Below are 22,463 nucleotides of genomic sequence, written 5' to 3'. Positions count from 1 at the left end.
ACTAGCGTTCGCTTCGACCCCGGGCTGATTCAGGTCCTTTACTGTCCAGCCGCAGAATTCAACGAAGGTGACATCAACACAGCCATCACTCCAACAGGGTGGTCGTCCGCCACCAGGAAGCCCCTTTACCGGTCCCTAGCAGTTTCGCTCGCAAGGCGCCCCTTCCCTCTTCACGGTCCTCTGGAAGCGCCATCAGGCACAGGTGTCAAGCAGCACTACTACGAGAGTAAGTGGGAGGGATAACTCTCTGAATTTCTTGTCGGTGCTCAGCCAGAACCACGAAGCTGGCTGAAGACTAGACGACAAGATAACGCTCTACTCAACCCCGTATCCAGCTCTTTACGCACGATCGCGCGAGCTCACCTACACATCCTGTCCCCTGTTCCTCCCTCCCGCCTAAATAACACCCCACACACCCCTCCCCCATCTATCCATCCATCCATCTCTCCACCGCGAGGGACGATCACGCCCTCGCCTTAGCCGCCCGGTACAGCGCGGCGATGTCCTGGCGCCAGCGGTCCTGGTCGACGCGCACGACGCGGCGGTCGTACGTCATCAGCCCGTTGACCTCGCCCTCGACGTCGGTCGTCTGCGTGTACACGGCGCCGCTGCAGGCCCAGCGCTCGACCTGGTCGCGCAGCAGGCCCAGCAGCACGTGCGCGCGGTAGTGGAACGAGTCCGCGCCCTCGTGCAGCTCGTACGTCTGGTTGATCGTCGCGACGGCTTCCGGGACCGGCCAGAGGCTGTCCGTGCAGCAAGGGTGAAGGGTGGGTGGTTAGTATGAGTTGTAAGGAGGAATAGTTGGGAGGGGGAGGGGACAGAAAGGTGTGCACGTACTTGGCGTCTGCCGGGCGCAGGCCGATGCCGCCGAACTCGCCCTGGAAGCCGATGCGGTTGGGATCGAACGGCGAGGAGTTGAGCGAGTAAAAGGGCGTGCCGCACTGCGGGTCGGCGTAGTGGTGGTTGTCCTGTATGCCCCTGGGTCAGCGTTTGGCACCGGGTAAAGCGCACGCAAGAGAGAGCACCCACAGAGAAGTCTCCGGCGCCGTGGTCATACCAGCCTGTAACGGCGTCCACCAGTCGGGTCGGGTCAAGCTGGCGGATGCGGTCGGTGATGGCAAACTCCGGGAAGTAGTCGGTCCGCTGGCCCCAGCCTTCGTTGTAGATGATCCAGGTGACGATGCTGGGGTGGCTCTTGTGGTCGTTGACCATGACCTCGAGCTGGCGCTGGAACTCGGCCTGCTCGGCGTCGGACGGCCGCGCGTTGGTGTACACGCGCATCGACGGCATGTCCTGGATTACCATGAGGCCCAGCCGGTCGCACGCCTCGTAGAAGAGGTCGGTCTCGACTTTGATCTGAGATGGAGGCTAAGTAAGCACAGACGCACAGGCTGTCGGTGGCAAACTGGGTAAGGTAAGTAGACCTACGTGCTTGCGCAGCATGTTCATGCCCAGGCCCTTGATGACCTTCAGATCGTAGACCATCGCCTCGATCGTCGGCGGCGTGTAAATGCCGTCGGGCCAGAATCCCTGGTCTAGCGGGCCAAACAGAAACACGAACTCGCCATTGAGCAGCGGGCGCTTGATCCCGTGGACCACGCCGGACGAGATGGTGCGGAAGCCGGTGTAGCTCTTCACCACGTCGGTCCCCATGGTGATCGTGACGTTGTACAGGGTGGGCGAATCGGGCGACCAGAGCTTGGGCGAGGAAACGGAGAAGGTGAAGGGCTCGTCGGACGCATGCAACTGGGAGGCGATAATGCCGCCCTGCTCGCCTTCCACGGAAACCTTGACTGGCGTCGACTTCTGGGTGCGGCTGTGAACAGTCACGTTGACTGCAGACGCGGTGTTAGCCCCTGACTTGCTTCGCGCTTGACAATCCGGTGACTTGCCCGTTCCGTGCATGTCGGCTGCGATATCCACGCCCGTGATGTAGTTGTCGGGGACCGTCTCGAGCCAGACAGTCTGCCAGATCCCGGTGCAGGGCGTGTAGAAAATGTGGGACAGCCGCTTGGTCTGCTTGCCCTGCGGGATGCTCTGGTCATCGGTAGGGTCAAAGACGAAGACGTGCCTTGACCGATGTGCCTTGTCAGTTGTGGACAATTACCATCTCAAATTGGGGTCTTACACCTGATTGGGGCCATTCCGAACGACGTGGCTCGTGATGTCGAGCGAGAAGCGCGAGTAGCCGCCGCGGTGGAAGCCGACCTGAGTACCGTTGACGAAGACGGTGGCCTCGTAGTCGACGGCCTCGAAGTTGAGCAGGACCCGCTGGCCCTTTGGCCAGTTAGGCGGAATCGTGAAGGTCGTGCCGAACCACATGTGGGTCACTCCCATCTTCATGATGCCCGAGATGCCGCTCTCGATGCACGAGGGGATGAGCACCTCCTGGGAGAGCGGCAGCGCCGGGGGGTTGGCGACATCGCCGGCGCCCTGAGCGGGCTGGTAGGTCCAGATTCCGTTGAGCGACTGCCAGGCATCACGACGGAGCTGCGGGCGGGGATACTGCGGCCAGGGATTGGTGCCGACCTTGCTGGTCCAGGGCGTGTCCAGCGGAGGCGCCAGGAGCTTGTACGGCGCGGCGGCCTCGGCGCCCGCCAGGAGCCAGGCGCATAGCAGGAGGGGCAATTGCAAGAGGATAAGCATGGCGAAACCCTTTACTGTGCCAGAACGAGTGAAAGCCAATTGTAAGGATGAGACAACGTTGGCAGATAGCAATGGCAGCACCCGATGATGATGGTGTGGCGTGAGGGTAAGATCATGGTAATGGAGCATCGAGAACTGGCAGCATAAGTCAGCAGTCACTTGGCTTTATAGCAATTCAACGCCGTGGAAGCACTTCTCTGCCGTCCGTATTCTCCCGTGCTGGAACAATACGACTGTTGCTTGGCTGCGACGTGAACAGGCAGAGTGTTCGAGCCTCCATCCAACTTCCATCTGAAGCGGAGCGGTCATGCGACTTGGCGAGGACAACCATTCGCTGCCGAGAGGACCGGATGGCGGCCGAGGGACCGGCACTGGCGATCGCCCCGTCACGGGGTGCATCGCGGGGTCTGAGATCGGCCGAAGTGCAGCTTGATGCGGAGCATGCAGAGGAATCCTACGAGAGGGGCTGAAGAGGGGCGCAAGGGGGGCACGAGAGGGGGAGGCTTGGGACGTTGGTTGGCGCGATGACATTTCACAGCTGCCGCATTGGGCAATGCGCTGCCAGCAAACTTGGATGACTGCATCGGCAGGCCGGCCGCATATTCCAGCCAGGATCCGGGGATGACGGAGCAGTTCTTGGGCTGCGCGAAGGAGGGCCGTGTAGGACGGCACATGGCTGGTGTGACGTCGAGCGCGACCGCCAGGAACGTGGAGCGGAAGAACGTGGAGCGGAGAGATTCATGCCCGCAGCACCTTCCCGAGTCAGCCGTGTGGAACGGCATGAGTGGAACGCAATAAGCCACTGATGGAGTTGAGACAAGCTGCAGCCACAGCTGCCAAGCCTCTGGTTAGACTCGAGGGCCGAATAGAAGATGCCCCAAGCATCGACGTGTTCCTATCTACATGTTAACGCCCCAGAACCTGCTCTCGCAAAAATGAAAAGGAAACAGACGGGATAGGCAAAGAAGAAGGGAAGATAACAGTTCGCGATGAGAAAGCTATGAGCCCGAAATGGACTCTATCTGTGCAACATATTGTTCGCGTGGCATGGCATCAGCAATTTGTAGCACTCACTATTGAAATCTGTGGCCAACACTTGGTTTCACTGCATAACTACACACTCTATGAGGAGCCGTGCAACGAGGTCTATATGATTGCAGAATAGTCAAGGAGAAAAGTCTCGAGCTTGGTGGCGAACTTGGAGCGCCCCAAGACGATGACTGCCTAGCGCGTCAGAGAGGGAAATCAACATCAAAGGCTCAGGAACATCCTTACGAGCCTAGGTGTGTACACTATTATAATTATATTAATGCCGCCCTGAAGATTCCTCTATTGGCAAGGGTGAACAGACCGATACGGATACACACTCCTCCCATCTCTCTCCTCTTTCCACTCGACTAACCGGCATCACCCGCCCATATCCCGCCTCACGCATAGCACGCCACCTCCACCGCAAACTCATGGCTCGAGTAGCTCCCCGGCGGCAAGTCATTGAGCGTCGTGCACTGCGGCACCAGCGAGATGGGCACGCAGTCCGCCGGCACGGCACCCTGTCCCTTATCCCCCGGCTCGCCATACAAATACTGCAGCGTCACAAACTTGTACCCATAGTACGGCACCGTCGCGTTGCAGGCGAGAAACGTGCCCTGGCCGAGGCCGTTGACCAGCTGCGGGCCGAGGCCGTTGCCGGCCGCCTCGACGGCGGCGGGCGTGCCCTGGTTGTAGTCGATGTCGATGATCCGCGGCGGCTGCCCGGCCGGCTGCACGATCAGGCTGGACGGCGCCAGCGGCGTGCCGCCGTCCGTGACCAGCGTCGTCTGGCCCGCGACCGCCTGGGCCTGAGTGCCGTTTTCATAGAAGAGGCGGCCGGCGCCGCTGCTCGCCGCGTACAGCACCGCGGCGTTGAGGCCCGCGCCCGTGTGCGCCGTGCCCAGCGTCCACCCGTCGATGGACGGGTTCAGGTCGTGCGCCGGGTCGGAGAGGCGCGCGGTCAGGTAGAAGCCGTTGGAGTGTGAGAGGGTGGGTTTTGTTGCGGGTGCCGTCGGGGTGGCGCGGGGCGCGAGGTTGGGCAGCGCCGTGGCGGTTGTCGCCGCCGTGAGGGCGAGGGTGGGTGCGAGGCGCATGGTCGTGGGTCGGTGAAGTTGTGTGGGAGGAGGTGGTGAAGATTGTGAGGACTTGCGTGGTGTCGTGGTGAGCAATGCGGCAATTGCGGCGGATATTTATCTTGTGTCCATTGCAGATCAGAGTCGTTTTGAGCCCCCTGGCGGCCCCCATTTCCGGGTTGCTACTGGACATCGCGTGGATGGAACCGGGGAAGTCGACGTTGCATTGCTCGTATTGCATCGCCGCCGCCCCTCGTATTGGCGAACAAGTCAGCCGGTGATCTTACATCTGCTACGCTGGCATCGCTGTCAGAGCGACCCTCAGTGGGTTACCGCCCGCCTGTCAGCAACGGAATGGGAAACAATTCGCACTCGACCCGAGGTTGAGTGCCGATCCGTCGCACACGAGTTAGTACACTACACGGCCCGTCCTTGCACTGATCGGCATCATACTCAAAATAACGATTCGACACCAGGTATCCGCCAGGCGAGTGGGAGCGACATAGTATACGGAATACTTCGAAGTCTGAGAAGAACCGAGTTCGTCGGCACGGTGTATCAAAAGCGCAAAATGAGTGTCTGGAAAGTGAGCCCCAGCAAACTACCACGATATTCCGACTACCCGCCGGTTTTTGGCAGCATCATCCGGTAAACCTCTCCTGTTGGGAGTTAGGATACGCCACATTGTTCTCCTACTCTAGGTAGCCTGGCCAACTTCCTCGAGCCGCCCGGCGTTGGCTTGCACAGCCTCCGCCTGGTATGAGTTGTGTGGACTATTGAGCCCATCCCGAAACCGCACGAGCGAGACGCTTGTCTACCAGTTGAACCCGGGACTGCAGAACAGGCCATAGGCCCGGATTGACCGTCAAGGCGAGCTCCTTGTACAACCGAACCTCCCAAGTCGGCGAGCAGCAGGTCCCGGGAGCCCGGTGCCGACTCAAGGATCCGGATGTTGCCCGGGCGGAGGCCGGAGTGTAGGACGCCACGGATGTGAGTGAAAACTACGGACTAGGCGAGTTGGCGGTATCAGAGTAGACGCTTCTCCGGCGAGATGTACGCGTGGTGCCCGTCGGTATAGGCCTGGAAGTTGCCGTGACTACCTAGCTTCGCCGAACAAAAAGCTGCGGTCTCTTTGCAGGCCGAGGTGTCTACACTACACTGGGCGAGCTAGGTAACAATGACCTCTTGGACGGGGTAGTAAATATATGGGATTCATAGTAGCGGCTACCGGACGATCCTCGGGTGTTGACATAATCTCGCGAGGATCTAGGTGCCGCTCCACAGAGAAGTTGTTGGCAAACCGCTTGTCAAATTTGGCATTCCTCGACCAGCTGTTGAGTTCTCTTCATCACAATACCCGGGGACAGAGGTGTCCAGTCAGGTCGTTCTCTGACCGAGACGAGTGCAAGGGAGCAAAGCCTGAGGTGATTTGCGCCAGAGTTAAGAATGAGTTAGAGCTTAAGTTCGCAACCGAGAGGCATACGGTTGCTAAATCAACTTCCTGTGTCGAAGTCCGTGCCACAAGTTCCACCCAGTCCCAGCGCGCATGCCAGAAATGAGGCAGACGTTCAACGGCACGGAGGTCAAGCTCAATTGACGGTTTCTGAGCACTTGACGAAGATGAGATCAAGCTGCGGGATTCGACTGTCCATCGAGTCATCCCGGTCACTCGGCCAACGCCCAGATTCAGGGACAGTGACGTGCTTCCGCCAGTGCGGATCAATTCCGTCAGTCCCTGGAAATCCCAGCGCTTGTCTCCACAGCAACCCCAGCAACCCGGCGCTGTCAGCCCCGGCAGCGCCGACAACGGGTGGAAGCCAGCCCCAACTCCCCACTCAGGTCATCCAAGCGGGGCAGCCAGCGCTTCCCCCACTGGTCAAATACCGACCGGAACGGATCCAGGTTGCCTCCGGCCAAGCAGAAAGCGTTGCTGCATGGCGGGGCCTCCAGGAGGGGGCATGCCAGCTGTTGGCGGCGATCGGCCAGGCCTGCGCCGTGCCCGGCAGTTGAAAGCCCCTCCTCCGTGGCAGTGCCAGGAGTAGCTCCCGTGTCTTCCCGTGACCACCCCTTCTTTGGGGATCCCAACGCGGATGACACAACGTTGGTAGGGACGTGGTGCGTCGGAAGGTCGGCCGCCGAACGGCCCGAAGAGACACAGTGACGCATTGTTTGAGCCTACCTGAGTCAAACAACTCATGTAATTATCCAAGCGGAACAGATATATTGATTAAAGTAGTACCTGGAGCTGTCGTCGTCGCCAGCAAGACCGTCACTGAGAAATTAAGCAACCACCAAACCACCTAGACACACCAAAAGTCATCCCAATGTGCGGCATTACCGCTTGCATAACCCTCGACCGGCGCCAGCCGCGCACCAGCGGCCCGGCCGCAGCCCAGGCCCGCGCCGCGCTCGAGACCCAGCTCAGCAAGAGCCTCGACCTAATCGCCCACCGCGGCCCGGACGCCAAGGGCATCTGGATCAACGACGACGCGACCGTCGGTAGGCTGTCCCTTTCCCTCTCCACAACACCCCCCCTCCCCCTCCTCCCCTCCCCCCCACCCCCGCGGCCTCTCAACCCCTATTGACATCCCCCGGGCCTGGCACACAACCGGCTCTCGATCAACGACCTGTCCGCGTCGGGCACGCAGCCGCACCACTCGCCGTGCGGGCGCGTGCACTGCGTGGTCAACGGCGAGATCTACGACGACGCGGCCGACAGCCTGCGGCGGGAGCTCGAGGCGGCGCCGCACGGCTACGTGTTCGCCTCGCGCGCCGACACCGAGCTGGTCGTCGCGCTGTACCTTGCGCACGGCGCGCCGCGGTTCCTGGACCGCCTGCGCGGCGAGTTCGCGCTCGTGCTGTTCGACGAGCGCGACGGCTCCGTGATCGCGGCCCGCGATCGGTTTGGTATCAAGCCGCTTTTTTGGACCGTCGTGGACGACCACCACCGCCGCGAGGAGGAGGAGGAGGAGGGGGAGGAGGAGGATGCTGTCGCGGAGGGAGAGCGGGGAGCGAGCAGTAGTAAGAGGCTGCTGATTGCCGCCGAGGCTAAGGCGTTTCTGGCCACCGGCTGGGACACGCCCGAGTGGGACGTCGGTGCCATCGTCGAGGGCACGTGGATGGTGGGCGAGCGGACGCTGTTTAAGGGGGTGCGCAAGATCCAGCCGGGGTGTTGGATGCGGGTGACGCCGGACGGGCAGGTGGTGCAGAAGCGGTACTGGGATATGGAGTACAGGGACAAGGTGAGTAGGAAGTCTTAGAGCGTGGTGAAGAGGGTTGGCTGGCTGGCTGACGTGGTCTCTCTCTGTGTGTGGCTGTGTGCAGCGCGAGCCGGAGACGCGGACCGTCGACGAGATGGTGCTGGGCGTGCGCGAGCAGCTGACCGAGGCGATCCGCCTGCGGCTGCGCGCCGACGTGCCCGTCGGCATCTACCTGTCGGGCGGCATCGACTCGTCCCTGGTGGCCGGCATCGTGACGCACCTCGTTCGCGAGGAGGGCGCGCGGCTCGGCAACCAGGACGCGACCAGCCGCATCTGCTGCTTCAGCATCGAGTTCCCCGGCCAGGGCAGCTACGACGAGTCGGGTAACGTCGCTCCGCAAGCAACAAAAGTCGATGACAGAGACCAGTGCCGGCGCTAACCTCGCAAGCACAGACGTCGCCGAGCGGACGGCCAACTGGCTGGGCGTGCAGATCCTCAAGAAGCGCATGGACGAGGCCACGCTGGCCGACAACTTCGCCGACTCGGTCTGGCACTGCGAGCACCACAACATGAACCTGAACTCGGTCGGCAAGTTCGTCTTGTCCACCCTCCCTCGCGAGCACGGCTTCAAGGTCGTGCTCACGGGCGAGGGCTCCGACGAGCACTTCGCCGGCTACCCCTGGCTCATCGGCGAGTTCCTGCGCGAGCCCGACCCGGCCATGCCCGGGACCGAGCTGGCCCGGGACGCGGCGCTGCGCGACAGCCTGCGGGAGCGCGGCCGCAGGGAGTTCATGGCGATGGTGCAGCGGGAGCGGAGCCTGGGTTCGAGGAACCCCACCAACCCGGAGGCGTTCCGCGCCGTCAACGAGGTCAGGATGCTGGGGCTGACGCAGGCGTTCCTGCCGCCGCCCGCCCTCTGGAGCTCGTGGGTGCGCGAGGCGTGGGCCGGCGCGGACCCTGTGATGGCGCAGACCGCGGAGATGCCGGAGGAGGCGAAGCAGAAGATGCGCGAGACGTGGCACCCGCTGCACACGGCGCAGTACCTGTGGAGCCGGTCCCTGCTCGCCAACATGCTGCTGACGTGTTTGGGCGATCGCACCGAGATGGCCCACAGCATCGAGGCGCGCCCGCCGTTCCTCGACCACGTGCTGTCCGAGTACGCGAACGGGCTGCCGCCCAGCGTCAAGCTGGCCTACACCCCCGAGCGGGAGAACGAGGCCCGCAGCGGCGGGCTGCCGTGGGAGAACGGGAACGTCCTCGCGGACCTGTTCACGGAGAAGTGGATCCTGCGGGAGGCGGGCAAGCCGTTCATCACCCAGGAGCTGTACGAGCGCAAGAAGCAGCCGTACGTGGCGCCCAACCGGTGGCCCAAGGACGGGCCGCTGGACAAGAAGATGAGGGAGATCTGCACCAGGGAGGCGGTCGAGAGGCTCGGGTTTGTCGATTACGAGCACGTGAAGGCGGCCATGGACACGGCGTTCGGCGACGACGCGGACCGCGGGTCGTTCAGGCTGCTGCTCGCCGTGGCGGCGTGGGTAACGATCAGTGAGCGCTTCGGCGTGCGGCGGGCCGAGCCGAGCGACCAAGCGAGGGGAGGAAACACCGATGGAGGTCTGGGCGGGCAGGCATGATGAATGACGAGCCCGGGACACAGATTAGAAGGGGGGGAAAGGAGGGGGAGGTGGAGGAGGAGCCAAGATATTGTTGCCAGACAGCCCGTTGCGCTGCGGATAGATAGATAGAGCCAAGAAGAAGCGGTCGGTCCGTGACTACCAGACCATGCCGTGGGTGCGGGTGCCGGCGTCGGCGTCTCCGTTCTTGCGCCGGTGCCGGACGTAATTGGCGCGGAACAGGTCCTTGAACCCCATGAGGGTTATGCCGACGACGGCGGCGGCCAGCACGGCGGCGATGGCGAGCATGACGACGATGGGGAACCAGACGGACGCGTCGACGAAGTGGGACCACCGCCCGGCCGGCGGGCTGTCGGCCATGACGAGCGCCGCGAGGCTGACCTGCATCGAGTTGAGCACGACGGAGCAGACGGCGAACAGGGTGAGCAGCGGCGCCAGCGTGTGCTCCAGAAACGACCCCCACTGCGGGTAGATGTGGAAGTAGGCCAGGCTGCCGCGGAAGAGGAAGGCGGCGCGGTTGATGCGCGTCAGCCGCAGCTCGCCGTAGTGGTACCGCCGGTTGACCCAGTGGTCGCCGACCTGGCCGAACGGCTCGATGAAGCTGCACCATTCCTCGTAGGTCGGGTACTCGCCGTCGGCCTTGCGCGGGATGAGGCGCAGCTCGCGCGCCAGCTCGAAGTCGATCTCGTACTTGATGAGCAGGTAGTAGCTCCGCATGAAGCCGAGACACGCGCGGTACAGCCCCTGGTCGGCGTTCTCGAGGTACTCCCAGAACGCCGGCGAGTAGAAGTAGGCCGGCACCGGCTTGACGAAGATGAGCTCGTAGTACCAGACCAGGTGGAGGCCCGGGTGCTCCGTCACCTTGAGGTCGCGCGCGTGGGACTTTTGGTGGTGCAGCGGCATGATGTGCTTGTACGACGGCGTCTGCACGAAGATGTAGCGCATGAAGGGGAGGAGGTCGTCGAGCTCCGCCGTGCTGTGCGATTCGCGCAGGTACTCGAGCAGGCCGTCCGTGTTGGCGTCGGCATTGTGCTCGGTCCCCTCCAGGCGCACGCGCGGCTGGCCAGGTAGGTATTGCTTCTTGCCCTGCTTGGCCCGGAGCATCTTCCGCGTCTGCTTCTCGGCGATAACCACCTCGAGGTCCTCGTTGAAGTTCAAGCCCTGCGGCAGGCCGGCGAACGGGGTCATGGTGGACGACGTGCCGCGCCCGGGGCTCGGCGTCTTGGACGGTGCGGCCGCGGCCTCGACCGCGTTCGCGCTAGTTGTGGGCGAGATCCGCGCCATGGTCTCAAGCTTCGGTGCAAGTGGGGTCCGATCTCGATGTGCAAGACGCGGGGAACAAGACGTGGGAAAATGCTGCTGCCCTTGTTGTTGTCGTCGTTGTCGTCGTCGTCGTCGTCGTCGTCGCGATACAGATATGGGGGGACAACTAGAGGTTTCTCGACGTTCTCGGTCGTGGCGAGCGGTAACAGAGCAGGACGAAAAGCTCTGGGCTGAGCCGAGCCGACATCTTTAACTGTCGGCAGCCAGAGCGCGGCACGAGAGCTCGCGAGCATGTTCCCGGCTGTGTAACCAACCATGTTCTTGAGTGGCTGTTCTTGGCGCCGGCACCATCCCCTCACGTTCGTTAGCGGACGAAGTTTCGGGCACCATCACACCGACCTAACAGCCCAGCCTCCCGCAGCAGCCCCACCGTCCCGAGACGGGTGACCGGGGGGATGAGCGGCTGACCCGTCCATCAGGCCCACCCTTCCCGCGGGAGCGCCCGCCACTGGGGACCAGTCATCCATATTTGGAGGTGGAAGGCAGGTATGCAGAGCTCCCGAACTGACTGCCAACTCGTTGGAAATACGGGCGAGTCACTGGCGCGTTGAGAAGCGCGATCGATGGAGCCCTCTCTGCAGGAGCCCGGGGGGGCCAGCCAGTAGTGTGTGCAGCTCCCGGCGGCAAATGTAACGATTCAGCCAAGAGCCCTGCGGCCGCAGCCCCGCATGCTGTGTTCAGGCAAATCTGCAGATGCAAAGCAACCATGGACGAACATCGTGAGACAAAAATAATGGGAGGTCTTGAGCGTCACGCCAACAAGAATATGCAAGCTCGTGTGGATTCCCGCGTACACAAGGCGTGTAATGGATGTTATACGGCAATTACAAAATGTGTAAGGTAATCCAAGGGTGATCCAAGCCGTCAGTCCTCGCCCGTTAGGTCAACGACTTCGACAGCCTTACGCCGACCGCCCCGCGAAGAAGTTCCATGCGGCAGCTTCTCCGCCTTGATTCTCGCTTGGCTACCTCCCGTCAAGTCGATGACGCCGACAGCCTTGCCCTTGGCGCCCCGCGAAGAAGTCCCATGCGGCGGCTTCTCCGCCTTGATTCTCGGTTGGACCCCTCTTGACGCGGCCGAGTTCAGGCGGCTCGATGAAACAGGCGCCAACGCACGAGATGGTGGTGGCTTGGCAGCCGCCGCCGCTGCATACGGGGTAGGGCGAGGTCTCGGAGTCGAGGCCGGTGGCCTCGGCTGACGCCACCTGCTGCTGTCGGGCACGGCGTGTCCGCCGTCGCGAGGAGTCGATCGCGCCGCCGGTTGGGTCAGAGGTAACGGAGGATTGGGCGAGGCCTTCGGGGACAACGGTAAGCGATCCTGGCGCGGATCGAACGGGACAGCTGAAGAGCGCATCCGCGCAGCCTTTGCATCGTAGTACTGCCGGTCCTGGGCGCTAAGCGCCTGCCAGCGCTTCCTAATGGAGGCCTGGACGGACTCCGGAGTGGTGAATGACTGCAGCTTGCGCAGACGTTGGCCGAGCTCGGCGGCGAAGAGCTGGTACCCGGGGGAGGTTTCGGAAGGCGACGAAGCGGCCGGCGTTAACGGCGGTTTCGGGTTGTTGGGATCGTTCACTGCGTGACGGGCGGAAGGTGATGCATGATCTGGCCTTGACCATGCGCGGGAATCGTGGGCGGACGTCTTCAAAAGCTGCTGTGTGTCGGTGTCGGACCGGCAACTGCTTCCGCGCGGGCACCGCGCAGAACTTGCCATCGTGTTTGGCTGCGTTGGGGTGCGAGATTCGGCAGCGCTACATCGCCGAGTATCGTCATCGGGCTCTTCCAACTCCTCCATGGGCACGGGAGGCCGTGCTCCGGCGGGCCGGTATGTCAAGGCGCCGAAAATGTCGTGGTATTCCCTGCCGAGGATGCCACGCAAAGCAGGACCATCCAGCTTCGCTAACTTGGCCTTAACCATGGCCGCCCTGTCGGCCCAGTCCCGCAAACTTTGGGAGTCCTTGTCCTCCAACTTCCTGACAACTAAGCCGTGGTTTTCCATCGTGAACTCGCATCGGTACCTTTCCCGGGCGTGTGGCACCAGGTGCCTACTGATGTGACGGGTTTCGTCGCATGAAAGCATAGGAAAACTCGTGCAGGGAACGTCGCTGTGGAGAAAGCGAGCAAACAAGGTACAGGGCCTGCACGAGCAGTCAACCTGTCGAGATTTCGGTTCCCACCCCAGCGGCGGCACTCCGACCCAGCGAGTAATGCACGCTTGGAGGATCGCGTCGAAAAGGTGGCGGAAGAGAGGGGTGGCCAGGACATGGCTGCGTGTTTTAAAGATGTCCAGCAGGTGTCGTAGAAATGACAGCAGGATGGCGAGGGCCCGAGACCTGATGAGCTCCACGCTAGAGACGATTTTGAGAGCCAAACGCGCCAGAACACTGCGCAGGCCGCGGGTGGTGAGCTCGGAGACGAACCTGGCGAGGTCGCGACCATCGAGTGCCCCAAGAGAGACTGATGCTGGAGGTACCGAGCGAGCACACTCACAACAGTAGTCTTTCCGTGGGTTCGGGCCATGCGCGCCCCTCTGGAAGAGCTTGGGAACCTGAATCGCGTCCGTGACGAGGCCTGCTATCTGCTCGAAAAAACCTTCGAGAGATGGCGCTAGAGACGGACAGCGCATACAGGCGTCAAGAACGTCACATAGGGCACCTAGCCACACAGACGTATGACTAGCAGTCTTTCTAGCACGCGGTACAAGCCTGTTCAATGTCAGCATCTCACCACCCGCTGGGACGGAAGGGCCACCGGCCACTTACCTCGACTCCAGAGCCTCGGAGCCAAGCACACCGTGGACGAGGCCAACCAAGAAGCGGCCGTCATGAGAACACCCTCCATCTAGCCTTATATCGTCCAGCGAGCCGAGTACTAACTGTCGCAGGAAATCCTCCCAGCCGCTCTCTGACGGCCGCAACAAAATCAGTTGATAGGCGATACGATATCTAGCAACGGTCGTGGTGGAAGTGAGAGCGGCGGCCAGCAAGCTCCAAAGCGGTCAGCTACACTCTTTTTTTCAAGGGCACAAGGGGCGGGCGCATACCCTTTCTGTATTGGCTGGAGGGGCAGACGTCCGGAATCTACCTCCTGGACCACCCACTGCAAAAACGGCACAGGGGGCTGGCCGCCGAGGCGGGAAGCGACCTGTTCAAAGAAGGGCCAATCTTGCGCATGAAGCACGGCCTGCAAAACGGTCTGCACCACGGAACCGGGAAGCAGAGCAAGGCCTTTTGCCTCGTCGAGCTGCCAGACCCGGACACAGAGCTCCTTGAAGATGGGCAGAAGCCGGTGGTCGCGCCTGTCCGTCTCCAAGATGCGAGCCGCGAAGTACTGAACAAGCCCCTGGACTTCTCGCATCTCGAGAGAGTCTCGGCCCGGCATCGCGGCAGGAGCTTCAGTCCACCGTAGCAGAAAGTCGACCACGCTGTCTCTCGGAAGCAGCACCACCGCCTGCAAACCGAAGCCGAGGTGAGCTCCACCGCCCAGTCGCTGGTCATGGGAGACAGCAGAGGAATGTACTCACGGCATCGAGGTAGCCAGCAGCACGCGACGTCGAGGCACCAAACCGCGCCTGCACCCAATTCTGTTCGTCCACAACGATGTACGACACAACCTCGTTCCCCTGCAGGTCAACAAGACTGGAGACGAGGTAGTCCTCGGGCGCGGCGCCGCCAGCCCCCGTCTCCGTCTCCAGCACGGCGAGGAAGACCTCGAACGGCAGTTCGCCCGCAAGCCGACACAGCGTCCGAACCACCGCCCGATCCCGGCCGACCAAGGCCCGCTGGGAGAATCCCCGCGCGCTGTTGTACGCGTGGTCAAGCCTGTAGCAGAGACAGTCGGTATAGCGCGACGCCTTGTCCTGCCGCGGTGCAACCCACTGCCGCAGCACGTCGCGGAGCGGCGCGCACGATGTTGCGTCGTCGTCACGGGAGTCGGCGGCGGGCTCGCGCAGATTGTCGAGCTCGTCGCACAGATCGGCCTTGAAGTCGTGGAAGGCGTCTTGTTGCAGCTGCTCGAGAACCGACTGCGCCAGGTGGGGCTGGGATCCGTCGGTATCATCGTCGGCGGCGGCGGCGGCGGGGTTGATGGCACCGGCCGGCTCGCGTAGATCGTCTGACTCGTCGCACTGGTCGAGCTTCAAGTCGCCGAAGGCGTCCTGCTGTAGCTGCTCGAGAACCGATGCCGCGCGGTGGGGCTGGGATCCGTCGGTATCGTCGTCGTCGCTGTCGTCGTCATCGGCGGCAGGCTCGGTGATGGCACCGGCGGGCTCGCGCTGATTGTCGCGCAGACCAGCCTTGGAGTCGTTGAAGGCGTCCTGCTGCAGCTGCTTGAGAACCGAAAGCGTACGGTGAGGCTGGGATTCGTCGGTATCGTCGTCGTCGTTGTCCTCCTCGTTGTCCTCCTCGTCGTCCTCCGCGTCGTCCTCCGCATCGTCCTCGGTGTCCTCCTCCTCGTCGTCTTCAGCGTCGCCTTCGGCATCGTCCTCCTCGTCGTCCTCGTCGTTGTCCTCCTCGTCGTCCTCGGCGACGTCCTCGGCGTCGTCAGAGATGTCGATGACGGAAGCTTCCCTTTGTTTAGGCTTCCGGGACAAAATGCGGTGGCGCGGCAGCCGCGGCGGGTTCACGGGGAGCTCTTCTACCTCGGTATCGCTGCTCAGGATGATGACCTCGACGGACCGCGTCCGTTTCGGTGGCGGCGGCGTGCCATGGTCCAGATACGTTGCCCTGAAACTGCGCTTCCTTGTGGGCGGCATTGGGCGGCTCGCGACGGAACAGCCGTTTCCGTGCCGCAGGAAGGTGCTGACTGTGCAGGAGCTGGTGTCAATGGCTGCCATGACGCGCGTCAGGCTGACGCGTCAGCAGCTCCGGGGGTCTGGGACCAGTGGGACCCGGGACAGGGATCAGCACCCTGCAAATCAACAATGCACCTCATGCAGGGTTTACACGAGAAGCTGGGGTAGGTGTAAAACTTTAAGATCTTTCTCCTGCGGACGACCTTGCGTGCCCGTCAACCTGCCAGAGGAAGCCTGGTCTCCGTTGCCTTCTGCAGAGAATAATTAACCAGTTTGCATACTTGCAAGTACCGTGTATTGTGCCCGTTTCCTTTTCACCAAGTTGCCAATGGAGAGCGTCGGGCGCCAGTATATCTGCAGAGTACCTAAGTAACCCAACGCCGATCTCGACATTGAGACGGAGAGGCACTTCGCTATGCTGTTCAGTGCTCAGCATGGAGGCGTGATTGAAGGTGATTAGCAGCTAAGCGGCACTTTCTACGCCGACCCGAGAAACTTCCCGGATCTGGGGTAACTTGGCATCCCATTTTGTTGCCTTGTTGTGTCCTTTTCACTCTTCAAGTTAGATTCCCTGTATCGCCGTTGGCGGTCTTGTTTGTGTTGCTCGAATAGAGAGCTAAGCACGGCCAGGAGCGACATGAATGAAGCAAACCAACTCGAAGGATGGAGTCGTGAGTAAAATGCCTAGGAAGTAGAAGAATATCGGATGAAAACACAGAACTTGTATAGCTTTGAATGCGGTATCTGCATCCTGCGACTTCTGCTCCCAATTACAACGCCATAAACACGCTAGATGATCTCACACAACTCGGTTCGTCACTCTCAGACCACCAATCGGCGGGGATAAACCGGGGCCCTACCCGCGAGTCTGCCCGCGCGTCTGCATCATGACACACAAGGACCAAGCTGATGGTCAGGTACGGAGGGCCCCGCCGGTTCCAGATCATCCTCAACAGTGGGATACAGAAGACGTCGAGCTGCGTGGCTCCGTCCGGAGTCAGCCCGGCTTCCAGGACTGCCAAGCCCCAGCAGTCCTCGTCGTCACTTGTGCTGGCCGTGTCAATAACATCCGCATGCCGACAGCGCCTCATCAAGTGAGGCAAATAGCCCACCTCCCGCAGCAAGGGCGGATCAGCGACGTCGCGCTGGCAGCGGAGGACGGCGGGTTTGAGGGCCGCCCGTCACATCAGGCCCAAAAGTCGCACGTGGCCCGCCACGGGCGGCGTCGGCATGGGGATGGGATCCTCGGACGGGCAGAGGGCGTCGACAAGCGTCGTCGCGTACGCGGGCGTGGATCTGCGGGTAAGAATGCGCGAACGTGAACCACGTTGGGCACTCGGACGTCCAGGACAATAAAGAGGGATAAAAAAACGAGACTTCGAACACGGCTGCTGCCTCGGCTCTTTCTAATGTGCATTTTCACTTCCACATCATCCTTCCAGGCGGCAATATCCGCTTAACGGCGAGCTCGACGCTGAGATCCAACACGACCTCCCCTCGGAGCACCTCGGGGGCGTTGTTCGCTGCTGCCAGAGTTGCCTCCATCAGCTTGCAGAAGTCTCAGCCCAGGGAAACGGAGGCCTTGGATGATCCATGGGTTTCGGGAAGAACCTGACTGAAGGACATGGATCCGGTGCCTCCTCTGCGCGCAGGGCGCCCCTCCAGCACTGTCATGGGTCGGCCTCCTTGGCTGAGCAGTCTTAGGGGTTGGATTGACCGTCTGAGAGGGAGCTTTAGGCGCTGGGTAGGAAGATTTGGGTAGAATGATTCCAACCAAACTTCGACCGCCGCAATGCCAATAAGAGAGGATTAAGTTCGTCTGGTATATGCGTACCCGGCGCCATTTCGACAGGATTTTTCCAGTCTCAGCTCTGAGTGTCGCAGTAAACGGGGCTTACTGTGTAACCCGACTCGGGGCATTTAACATCCATGCAGAAGGTCTCGAGAATTGGAGCCATTATTTTCTCCATTGTTTTGCTGGACTAGGCCGAAGGCAGTTCAGTCTGTTTACAAATGACTCAAGTGGTGTAGTTTTCTACCTGGTAGTTGTTGCTCTCAGTCCTCCCACTCTTGTCTGGCCACTCACAGTTCACATATGCCAGAAAGTTCCGAGTCTGCGCTGGGCCGGTCACGTCCTTCATTTACACCGCCAGCTTAAACGTTCGTGAAGTGCTCTTCTTCGTGAACCCGCCCACCCCGTTCACCGCTGCGGAACACTCAAACTCACCAAAGCTTATTAGAAGCGGCTCGCTGGGCCAAGATGTAGCGTACTCTTAGCGCTCGCAAGCTTTGATGCTGTCTTCGACGAAAAGCACCCTACCTGGTCGTTCGGAATGTGGGAAGCGCCGTCCCCCCGAGGTCTTGGCCGCCTCGGAGCTCCCAAGCGCCCGAAGCCTGGGCGTTGGGTCCTGATCTTGCCGAATTCCCGCTGCCAAGAGGCTAGGACGGCCACGCCAAGCCGACCGCGCGATGCGGATCGGGAAAGCGGACACGTGTGCGCCGACACCAATCCGAAAGCGAGCCCAGAGACCCACCCAGAATTGAGAGGAACTGGAACTGTGCCCTCCAAGATGTCGATACCATGTCTGCTTCCCGATCGCAGTGTGAAGCAACGATTTTTGAAACATTTGCGTCTATTATATGCACACTGCACGTTCTGCAATCACTGTGCCTCAGTCTCACGTAATGTAGAGGGACGAGTCAAACATTCCGACTTTAAATGTTCGCATGTCCTCTTGCACCTATCTGTCTCATGGGGGTTATAGCTAAAGAGGTCCCGCTAAGACTACCTAATTTCGGAGACTGCCGCTTACAAGTATTTACAAATCGCCAAGGGGGGCACGACTTCGAGCAACATCAACAACGAACAATCGCAAAGACTCGTAGCAACAACTTCACGAAACCTCAACTAAATCGAAAAAAAAGGAAAACTGAGATAACCTGTATCCTAACCTTAACCTATATCCTAACTATATACCCGAACCCTAACTAGCGGGGGCTAGCGCCGCCCCCTGTACCCCCGGCGAACTAACCGCTTGGCGATAATGCAAACGCCTTGGAGATCGTGGCTACGTAATGATGTTGTAAAAACATTGCTGACAATTGGCCGAAATTAGTCTTGGCGGGACCTCTTTAGCCATCAGCCTCATGGGGCAAGCTTCCCTAGGCCAAGAGTTGGTGTAGCTCCGTAGTGTAATTACACGGATGCGGAGCCGAATCTGTATCGACACCACATGTGTATTAGTGTAGCTCCACTTCAAATCCCTCGCGGTATTCCGTACGGAGTCCACGTAACCCAATAATGACGTATCTCATTCAATCCCTCCTATCATCCCCATTCCGCTATTCCTGATTTATGGTGTATGTTCTCCACTTCTAGGTTTCGCATACCATGTCTGGTAGGATTGACGGGACTACACAGTACTCCCTCCCTCCATCGCGGCGTCTGATGACGACTGACGTACCGGCCTTGAAGGGGTTGCGATACCAACCCCTGAACAGGGTCTTGAATCCAGACAGTCGTCGTGGAAGCTGACGAATATGGAGGTAGACGAGGAGACAACGGGCTGATCAGCTTGCCTTTTCTGCATCCCTGGTCTCATAACACGACAATCCTTACACGGTCTTGCAGTTCTCCTTGTCGCTCGGCCAGGACGTTTCACTCCAGGGCGACGAAGGACACGACGACATGGATCACCTCCGACCTTCGTTTGTGCATGGCTCCATGTATGAGAGAACACTGCCGGTGCTTTTGCCCTTTCCGCAGACCTGGTGCTCAGGGCCAACAACTGGAACCCCACCACTAACACATATTCCGACATATCCGAACGAGTCTTGGAAGCTCTTGGCGGTAACGACTGGTCACCATCCGTCAAGAGATGAACGGGACACGTCCCTGTCGTAGCAGATGGCGCCTTCGCCGGGACCATAGCGGCGGAATGGCTCTCGTTCTTGGTGAAGTGGGCCAACTACACAGTGTCCGCGAACAAGCAGTCGAACCCGGTTTGTCGCTCTTTTCCACCGTCCGGGCGCACGAGGCGAGTGGGGCAACCGACGACATCATGCGGGAAGGGACTGCTGGGATGTTGGAACGACCAAGAATGTTGGGCCGGAGCAACCTTACCTCCCGCCTCGCTAATGCGAGACGGGCCGCATCGATTTATGCCTCCGATGTCCGTTGGTAAGAATCTCGCTCCGCCGCTCGTTCGAATATTCTTGCCAACCCTCCTCTATTCGACCCTGAACGTCCCGCATTCGTGTCGACAGGCTGAAGCCCCTCTCGCCCCCCTTCCCGCCCGTTTAGATGGCGGTCGGCGCCGTCTTGGAGCCGCTGGTCGTCGTCAGCCTGCTGGCCTTTGGCACGATCCTCAACCGCAACAACAGCTATAGGTCCACCCGGTCGCCATGGTCGTCCGTTCGCCCGAGTGCGTGGCGGGGCGTCAAATACGGCTCAGATCCGGAGCAGCAATGTGTTGAAGCGGGCCACGGGAAAGACGACGAATGCAGCCTGCTGTCGTCGACGTCGAGTAGGTCGAGCAGCAGCTCGGACAGGTTGCTGGCGGAGGATATCTTCGACAAGGCGAACAACAGTACCGCGGGGTGGCGACAGCGGAGAGTGCGATTGCTGGGCTGGGAGAAGGAGGTGACCACGCCGAACACCGAGATCTTCAGAGACCGCCTTCTCAGCTGGGTGCTCCAGCGGTTTCCCTTCCTGGTTGAAGTCTGGTACTGGGCCCTGATATACTGGGTAACTATGCACCTCTCCTGGTCCCGTATCAACTGCCTGACGGCCCTTTGCTCATGCCAAAACCAGGTGTACCAACTCGGGCGCGCCTTCACCGCCGTGACGCTGCAGACGTCGACGGTCAACGCGGCCCGCGAGCACGCTCTCCAAATCATCCACTTGGAGCAGCGCCTCGGCATCTTCGTCGAGCCCGCGGTGCAGCGCTGGTTCCTCGCGAGCCCCACGCTGATGCGGTGGACCAACCGCACGTACTCGTTCATCCACATCCCGGGAACCATCCTCTTCCTCATCGTTCTTTACCACGTCACGACCGCGCGGCCAAGGCGCAAGCTGGCGGCAGAACAACAGCATCCACAACCCGACGGCGACCGCACAACAACACAGGCGACCCCAACCCCCGCCAACTGGCGCGACCTCGCCGCGCCGTTCGGCCCCGCCGTGTACGAGCGCCGGCGGCGCACCATGGCCATGTGCAACCTGCTGGCCTTCATCGTCTTCACCTTCTGGCCGTGCATGCCGCCGCGGCTGCTGAGCAATCCCGACTACGAGGGCGAGCACGCGGCCGAGGCTAAGAGCTTCGGGTTCGTCGACACGGTGCACGGCGCCGATGGCGACAGCAGCGTGTGGACGACCAACCGGTTCTGCAATCAATACGGTGAGCGCCTGCCCTGTCCATTTCTTGCGCTCTGAGGTGCTAGACCGCTTGCTGATTGTCACAATAACTTGGGATTGGGATAGCCGCCATGCCGTCGCTGCACTTCGGCTATTCTTTCCTCATCGGCCTCACGATCGCGACGGTGCCGCTGCGGAAGAGAGGCCGCTTGGGTTGGAGGCGGCTCGCCATCGCGGCCGCCGGCATGGTGTACCCGGCGATCATCCTTGCAGCTATTGTCGCGACCGCCAACCATTTCGTGCTGGACGCCGTGGTGGGTGCCGGCGCGTGCGTCCTGGCCTGGCACTGCAATGGTGTCCTGCTCAACCTGCTGCCGCTCGAGGACTACTTCTTGGCCATGCTGAGGATACACAAGCCGTGAGGTCGGAGATTCCAAGGGTGGTCTCACCGGCAACTATGGACGGGGCATTACTGGTGCCGGACTGGGTTCCGGAGAGGAGCGCTCAGCTGTGCATAATTCTCGCGCTGCACTTGGGAGAGGCGTTAATCTGGACTCCTGGTGGTTCGCATCCCAGGAGGCTAATTGTGAGCAAGGCCCGTTCTCACGTACCGAGGAGTGTCTTTCCAGAAAACCCGAGGTCACCTGCCTCCCCCGTGCGCCGAGCCGAAGTCGAGAGACTGAAAGGGACAGAAGCCGTGCCTGGACTGGCAGTCCCTGACCGAGCCGGATCAGGTAGTCGAGCTGACCGAGCTACCGGGAGAGATACCGTTGACTTGTGATACCTTAACTATTACCTGTCCTTAATGATCGCGCGTGGCCTGCCGCGTAGTTTCTCAGGCTCGTTGGTTGCCTGGCGCAACACTGGCTGGCACCGCTTAAGCCAACGCAGATAATTCCCCAAACTTGCTGAGCTTGGGCGAGTTGGAGCAGGCCAGGTACCTCTAGGTACCTTAGGTAGGTAGGTAGGATGCGCTCGCAATGCTCTGTTCAGCTCAAGCCTGGCTTGTTGCACAGACATTCTCAACAGCAGATACATGGCATTGCTGGTAAATAAGGATGACCGGTCCTTCACGTTCACGGTGTTGCCACGTGGCATGAGCATTGAGATCCACACAGACCAAAGCAAAAGAATCGAAGAACTTGCAGCCACGGTTGTGAAGTTCTGCTCAATTGTGCGAAACGGCTGCCCCGCCATGACGTTGAGGCACCAACCTATTAACCTCCACTGCCCATGATTGGCTACCGGCACCTGCAGCAGCACTGCCACCACCCACTGCCACCCTCAGCCGCTCCGCTGCCTAATCGCTGCAGGTGGGATGAGAGAAGACCCCTCCAAGAATCAGCATTTTTGATCGAACGAAGAGGGGAAAACTGGCAAGATTCCCCAGTCTGGCCTCGTTTGTTTTCCGCATGAC

At 60.8% G+C, this 22,463-nt stretch overlaps 9 protein-coding genes across 9 annotated transcripts; 3 read left to right on the top strand and 6 right to left on the bottom strand.

Moving 5' to 3' along the window:
* Positions 1-231: 231 nt before the first annotated feature.
* On the bottom strand, positions 232-3,332 carry THITE_2112614 (glycoside hydrolase family 2 protein). The gene is made up of 7 exons (XM_003651815.1): positions 2,840-3,332; positions 2,129-2,781; positions 1,893-2,071; positions 1,429-1,835; positions 1,030-1,356; positions 838-968; positions 232-743 (listed from the first exon to the last, which is right to left on the bottom strand). The coding sequence occupies exons 2-7, from the start codon at positions 2,644-2,646 to the stop codon at positions 464-466; spliced, it is 1,842 nt and encodes a 613-aa protein (XP_003651863.1). The 5' UTR covers positions 2,647-2,781; positions 2,840-3,332; the 3' UTR covers positions 232-463.
* Positions 3,333-3,682: 350 nt separating this feature from the next.
* On the bottom strand, positions 3,683-4,913 carry THITE_2112613 (uncharacterized protein). The gene has a single exon (XM_003651814.1). The coding sequence runs from the start codon at positions 4,767-4,769 to the stop codon at positions 4,074-4,076; it is 696 nt and encodes a 231-aa protein (XP_003651862.1). The 5' UTR covers positions 4,770-4,913; the 3' UTR covers positions 3,683-4,073.
* A 1,928-nt stretch (positions 4,914-6,841) lies between these two features.
* Positions 6,842-7,600, top strand: THITE_2112612 (uncharacterized protein). Its single transcript, XM_003651813.1, has one exon. It carries the CDS (start codon positions 7,073-7,075, stop codon positions 7,331-7,333), a length of 261 nt encoding a protein of 86 aa, XP_003651861.1. The 5' UTR covers positions 6,842-7,072; the 3' UTR covers positions 7,334-7,600.
* Positions 7,601-7,977: 377 nt separating this feature from the next.
* THITE_2112611 (uncharacterized protein) lies at positions 7,978-9,648 on the top strand. Its single transcript, XM_003651812.1, has 2 exons — positions 7,978-8,331; positions 8,402-9,648. Exons 1-2 carry the CDS (start codon positions 8,103-8,105, stop codon positions 9,577-9,579), a joined length of 1,407 nt encoding a protein of 468 aa, XP_003651860.1. The 5' UTR covers positions 7,978-8,102; the 3' UTR covers positions 9,580-9,648.
* A 69-nt stretch (positions 9,649-9,717) lies between these two features.
* On the bottom strand, positions 9,718-10,810 carry THITE_2076806 (uncharacterized protein; the record flags this gene model as incomplete). Its single annotated transcript, XM_003651811.1, has 1 exon — positions 9,718-10,810. The coding sequence occupies exon 1, from the start codon at positions 10,765-10,767 to the stop codon at positions 9,718-9,720; it is 1,050 nt and encodes a 349-aa protein (XP_003651859.1). The 5' UTR covers positions 10,768-10,810.
* Positions 10,811-11,657: 847 nt separating this feature from the next.
* THITE_2095021 (uncharacterized protein) lies at positions 11,658-12,897 on the bottom strand (the record flags this gene model as incomplete). The annotated part of the gene is made up of 1 exon (XM_003651810.1): positions 11,658-12,897. One exon carries the CDS (start codon positions 12,895-12,897, stop codon positions 11,767-11,769), a length of 1,131 nt encoding a protein of 376 aa, XP_003651858.1. The 3' UTR covers positions 11,658-11,766.
* Positions 12,898-13,700: 803 nt separating this feature from the next.
* Positions 13,701-15,755, bottom strand: THITE_2112607 (uncharacterized protein). Its single transcript, XM_003651809.1, has 2 exons — positions 14,422-15,755; positions 13,701-14,348 (listed from the first exon to the last, which is right to left on the bottom strand). The coding sequence occupies exons 1-2, from the start codon at positions 15,649-15,651 to the stop codon at positions 13,821-13,823; spliced, it is 1,758 nt and encodes a 585-aa protein (XP_003651857.1). The 5' UTR covers positions 15,652-15,755; the 3' UTR covers positions 13,701-13,820.
* Positions 15,756-16,460: 705 nt separating this feature from the next.
* On the bottom strand, positions 16,461-17,364 carry THITE_152988 (uncharacterized protein; the record flags this gene model as incomplete). The annotated part of the gene is made up of 4 exons (XM_003651808.1): positions 16,461-16,835; positions 16,896-16,986; positions 17,114-17,238; positions 17,302-17,364. The coding sequence occupies 4 exons, from the start codon at positions 17,362-17,364 to the stop codon at positions 16,461-16,463; spliced, it is 654 nt and encodes a 217-aa protein (XP_003651856.1).
* Positions 17,365-19,806: 2,442 nt separating this feature from the next.
* On the top strand, positions 19,807-21,653 carry THITE_2112602 (uncharacterized protein). Its single transcript, XM_003651807.1, has 3 exons — positions 19,807-20,437; positions 20,504-21,089; positions 21,173-21,653. The coding sequence occupies exons 1-3, from the start codon at positions 19,994-19,996 to the stop codon at positions 21,466-21,468; spliced, it is 1,326 nt and encodes a 441-aa protein (XP_003651855.1). The 5' UTR covers positions 19,807-19,993; the 3' UTR covers positions 21,469-21,653.
* Positions 21,654-22,463: the final 810 nt, after the last annotated feature.

The sequence above is a fragment of the Thermothielavioides terrestris genome, chromosome 2, assembly GCF_000226115.1.
Source record: "Thermothielavioides terrestris NRRL 8126 chromosome 2, complete sequence".
Classification (NCBI taxonomy): Eukaryota; Fungi; Ascomycota; class Sordariomycetes; order Sordariales; family Chaetomiaceae; genus Thermothielavioides; species Thermothielavioides terrestris.
Note: the sequence above shows the minus strand (reverse complement) of the source record. Positions and strands in the feature narration are given on the sequence as shown.

Excerpts from the sequence above, each read along its gene's own strand:
- THITE_2112602 (XM_003651807.1), top strand. The coding sequence starts at position 19,994 with ATGGCGGTCGGCGCCGTCTTGGAGCCGCTGGTCGTCGTCAGCCTGCTG. Across the intron at positions 20,438-20,503 it reads ACTGGGCCCTGATATACTGG|GTGTACCAACTCGGGCGCGC; the intron begins GTAACTATGCAC and ends TGCCAAAACCAG. Across the intron at positions 21,090-21,172 it reads CCGGTTCTGCAATCAATACG|CCGCCATGCCGTCGCTGCAC; the intron begins GTGAGCGCCTGC and ends GGATTGGGATAG.
- THITE_2112607 (XM_003651809.1), bottom strand. The coding sequence starts at position 15,651 with ATGCCGCCCACAAGGAAGCGCAGTTTCAGGGCAACGTATCTGGACCAT. Across the intron at positions 14,349-14,421 it reads CTGCTGGCTACCTCGATGCC|GCGGTGGTGCTGCTTCCGAG; the intron begins GTGAGTACATTC and ends TTCGGTTTGCAG.
- THITE_2112613 (XM_003651814.1), bottom strand. The coding sequence starts at position 4,769 with ATGCGCCTCGCACCCACCCTCGCCCTCACGGCGGCGACAACCGCCACG.
- THITE_2112614 (XM_003651815.1), bottom strand. The coding sequence starts at position 2,646 with ATGCTTATCCTCTTGCAATTGCCCCTCCTGCTATGCGCCTGGCTCCTG. Across the intron at positions 1,357-1,428 it reads TGAACATGCTGCGCAAGCAC|ATCAAAGTCGAGACCGACCT; the intron begins GTAGGTCTACTT and ends CCTCCATCTCAG. Across the intron at positions 744-837 it reads CTGCGCCCGGCAGACGCCAA|CCTCTGGCCGGTCCCGGAAG; the intron begins GTACGTGCACAC and ends CTGCACGGACAG.
- THITE_2112612 (XM_003651813.1), top strand. The coding sequence starts at position 7,073 with ATGTGCGGCATTACCGCTTGCATAACCCTCGACCGGCGCCAGCCGCGC.
- THITE_2112611 (XM_003651812.1), top strand. The coding sequence starts at position 8,103 with ATGGTGCTGGGCGTGCGCGAGCAGCTGACCGAGGCGATCCGCCTGCGG. Across the intron at positions 8,332-8,401 it reads GGGCAGCTACGACGAGTCGG|ACGTCGCCGAGCGGACGGCC; the intron begins GTAACGTCGCTC and ends TCGCAAGCACAG.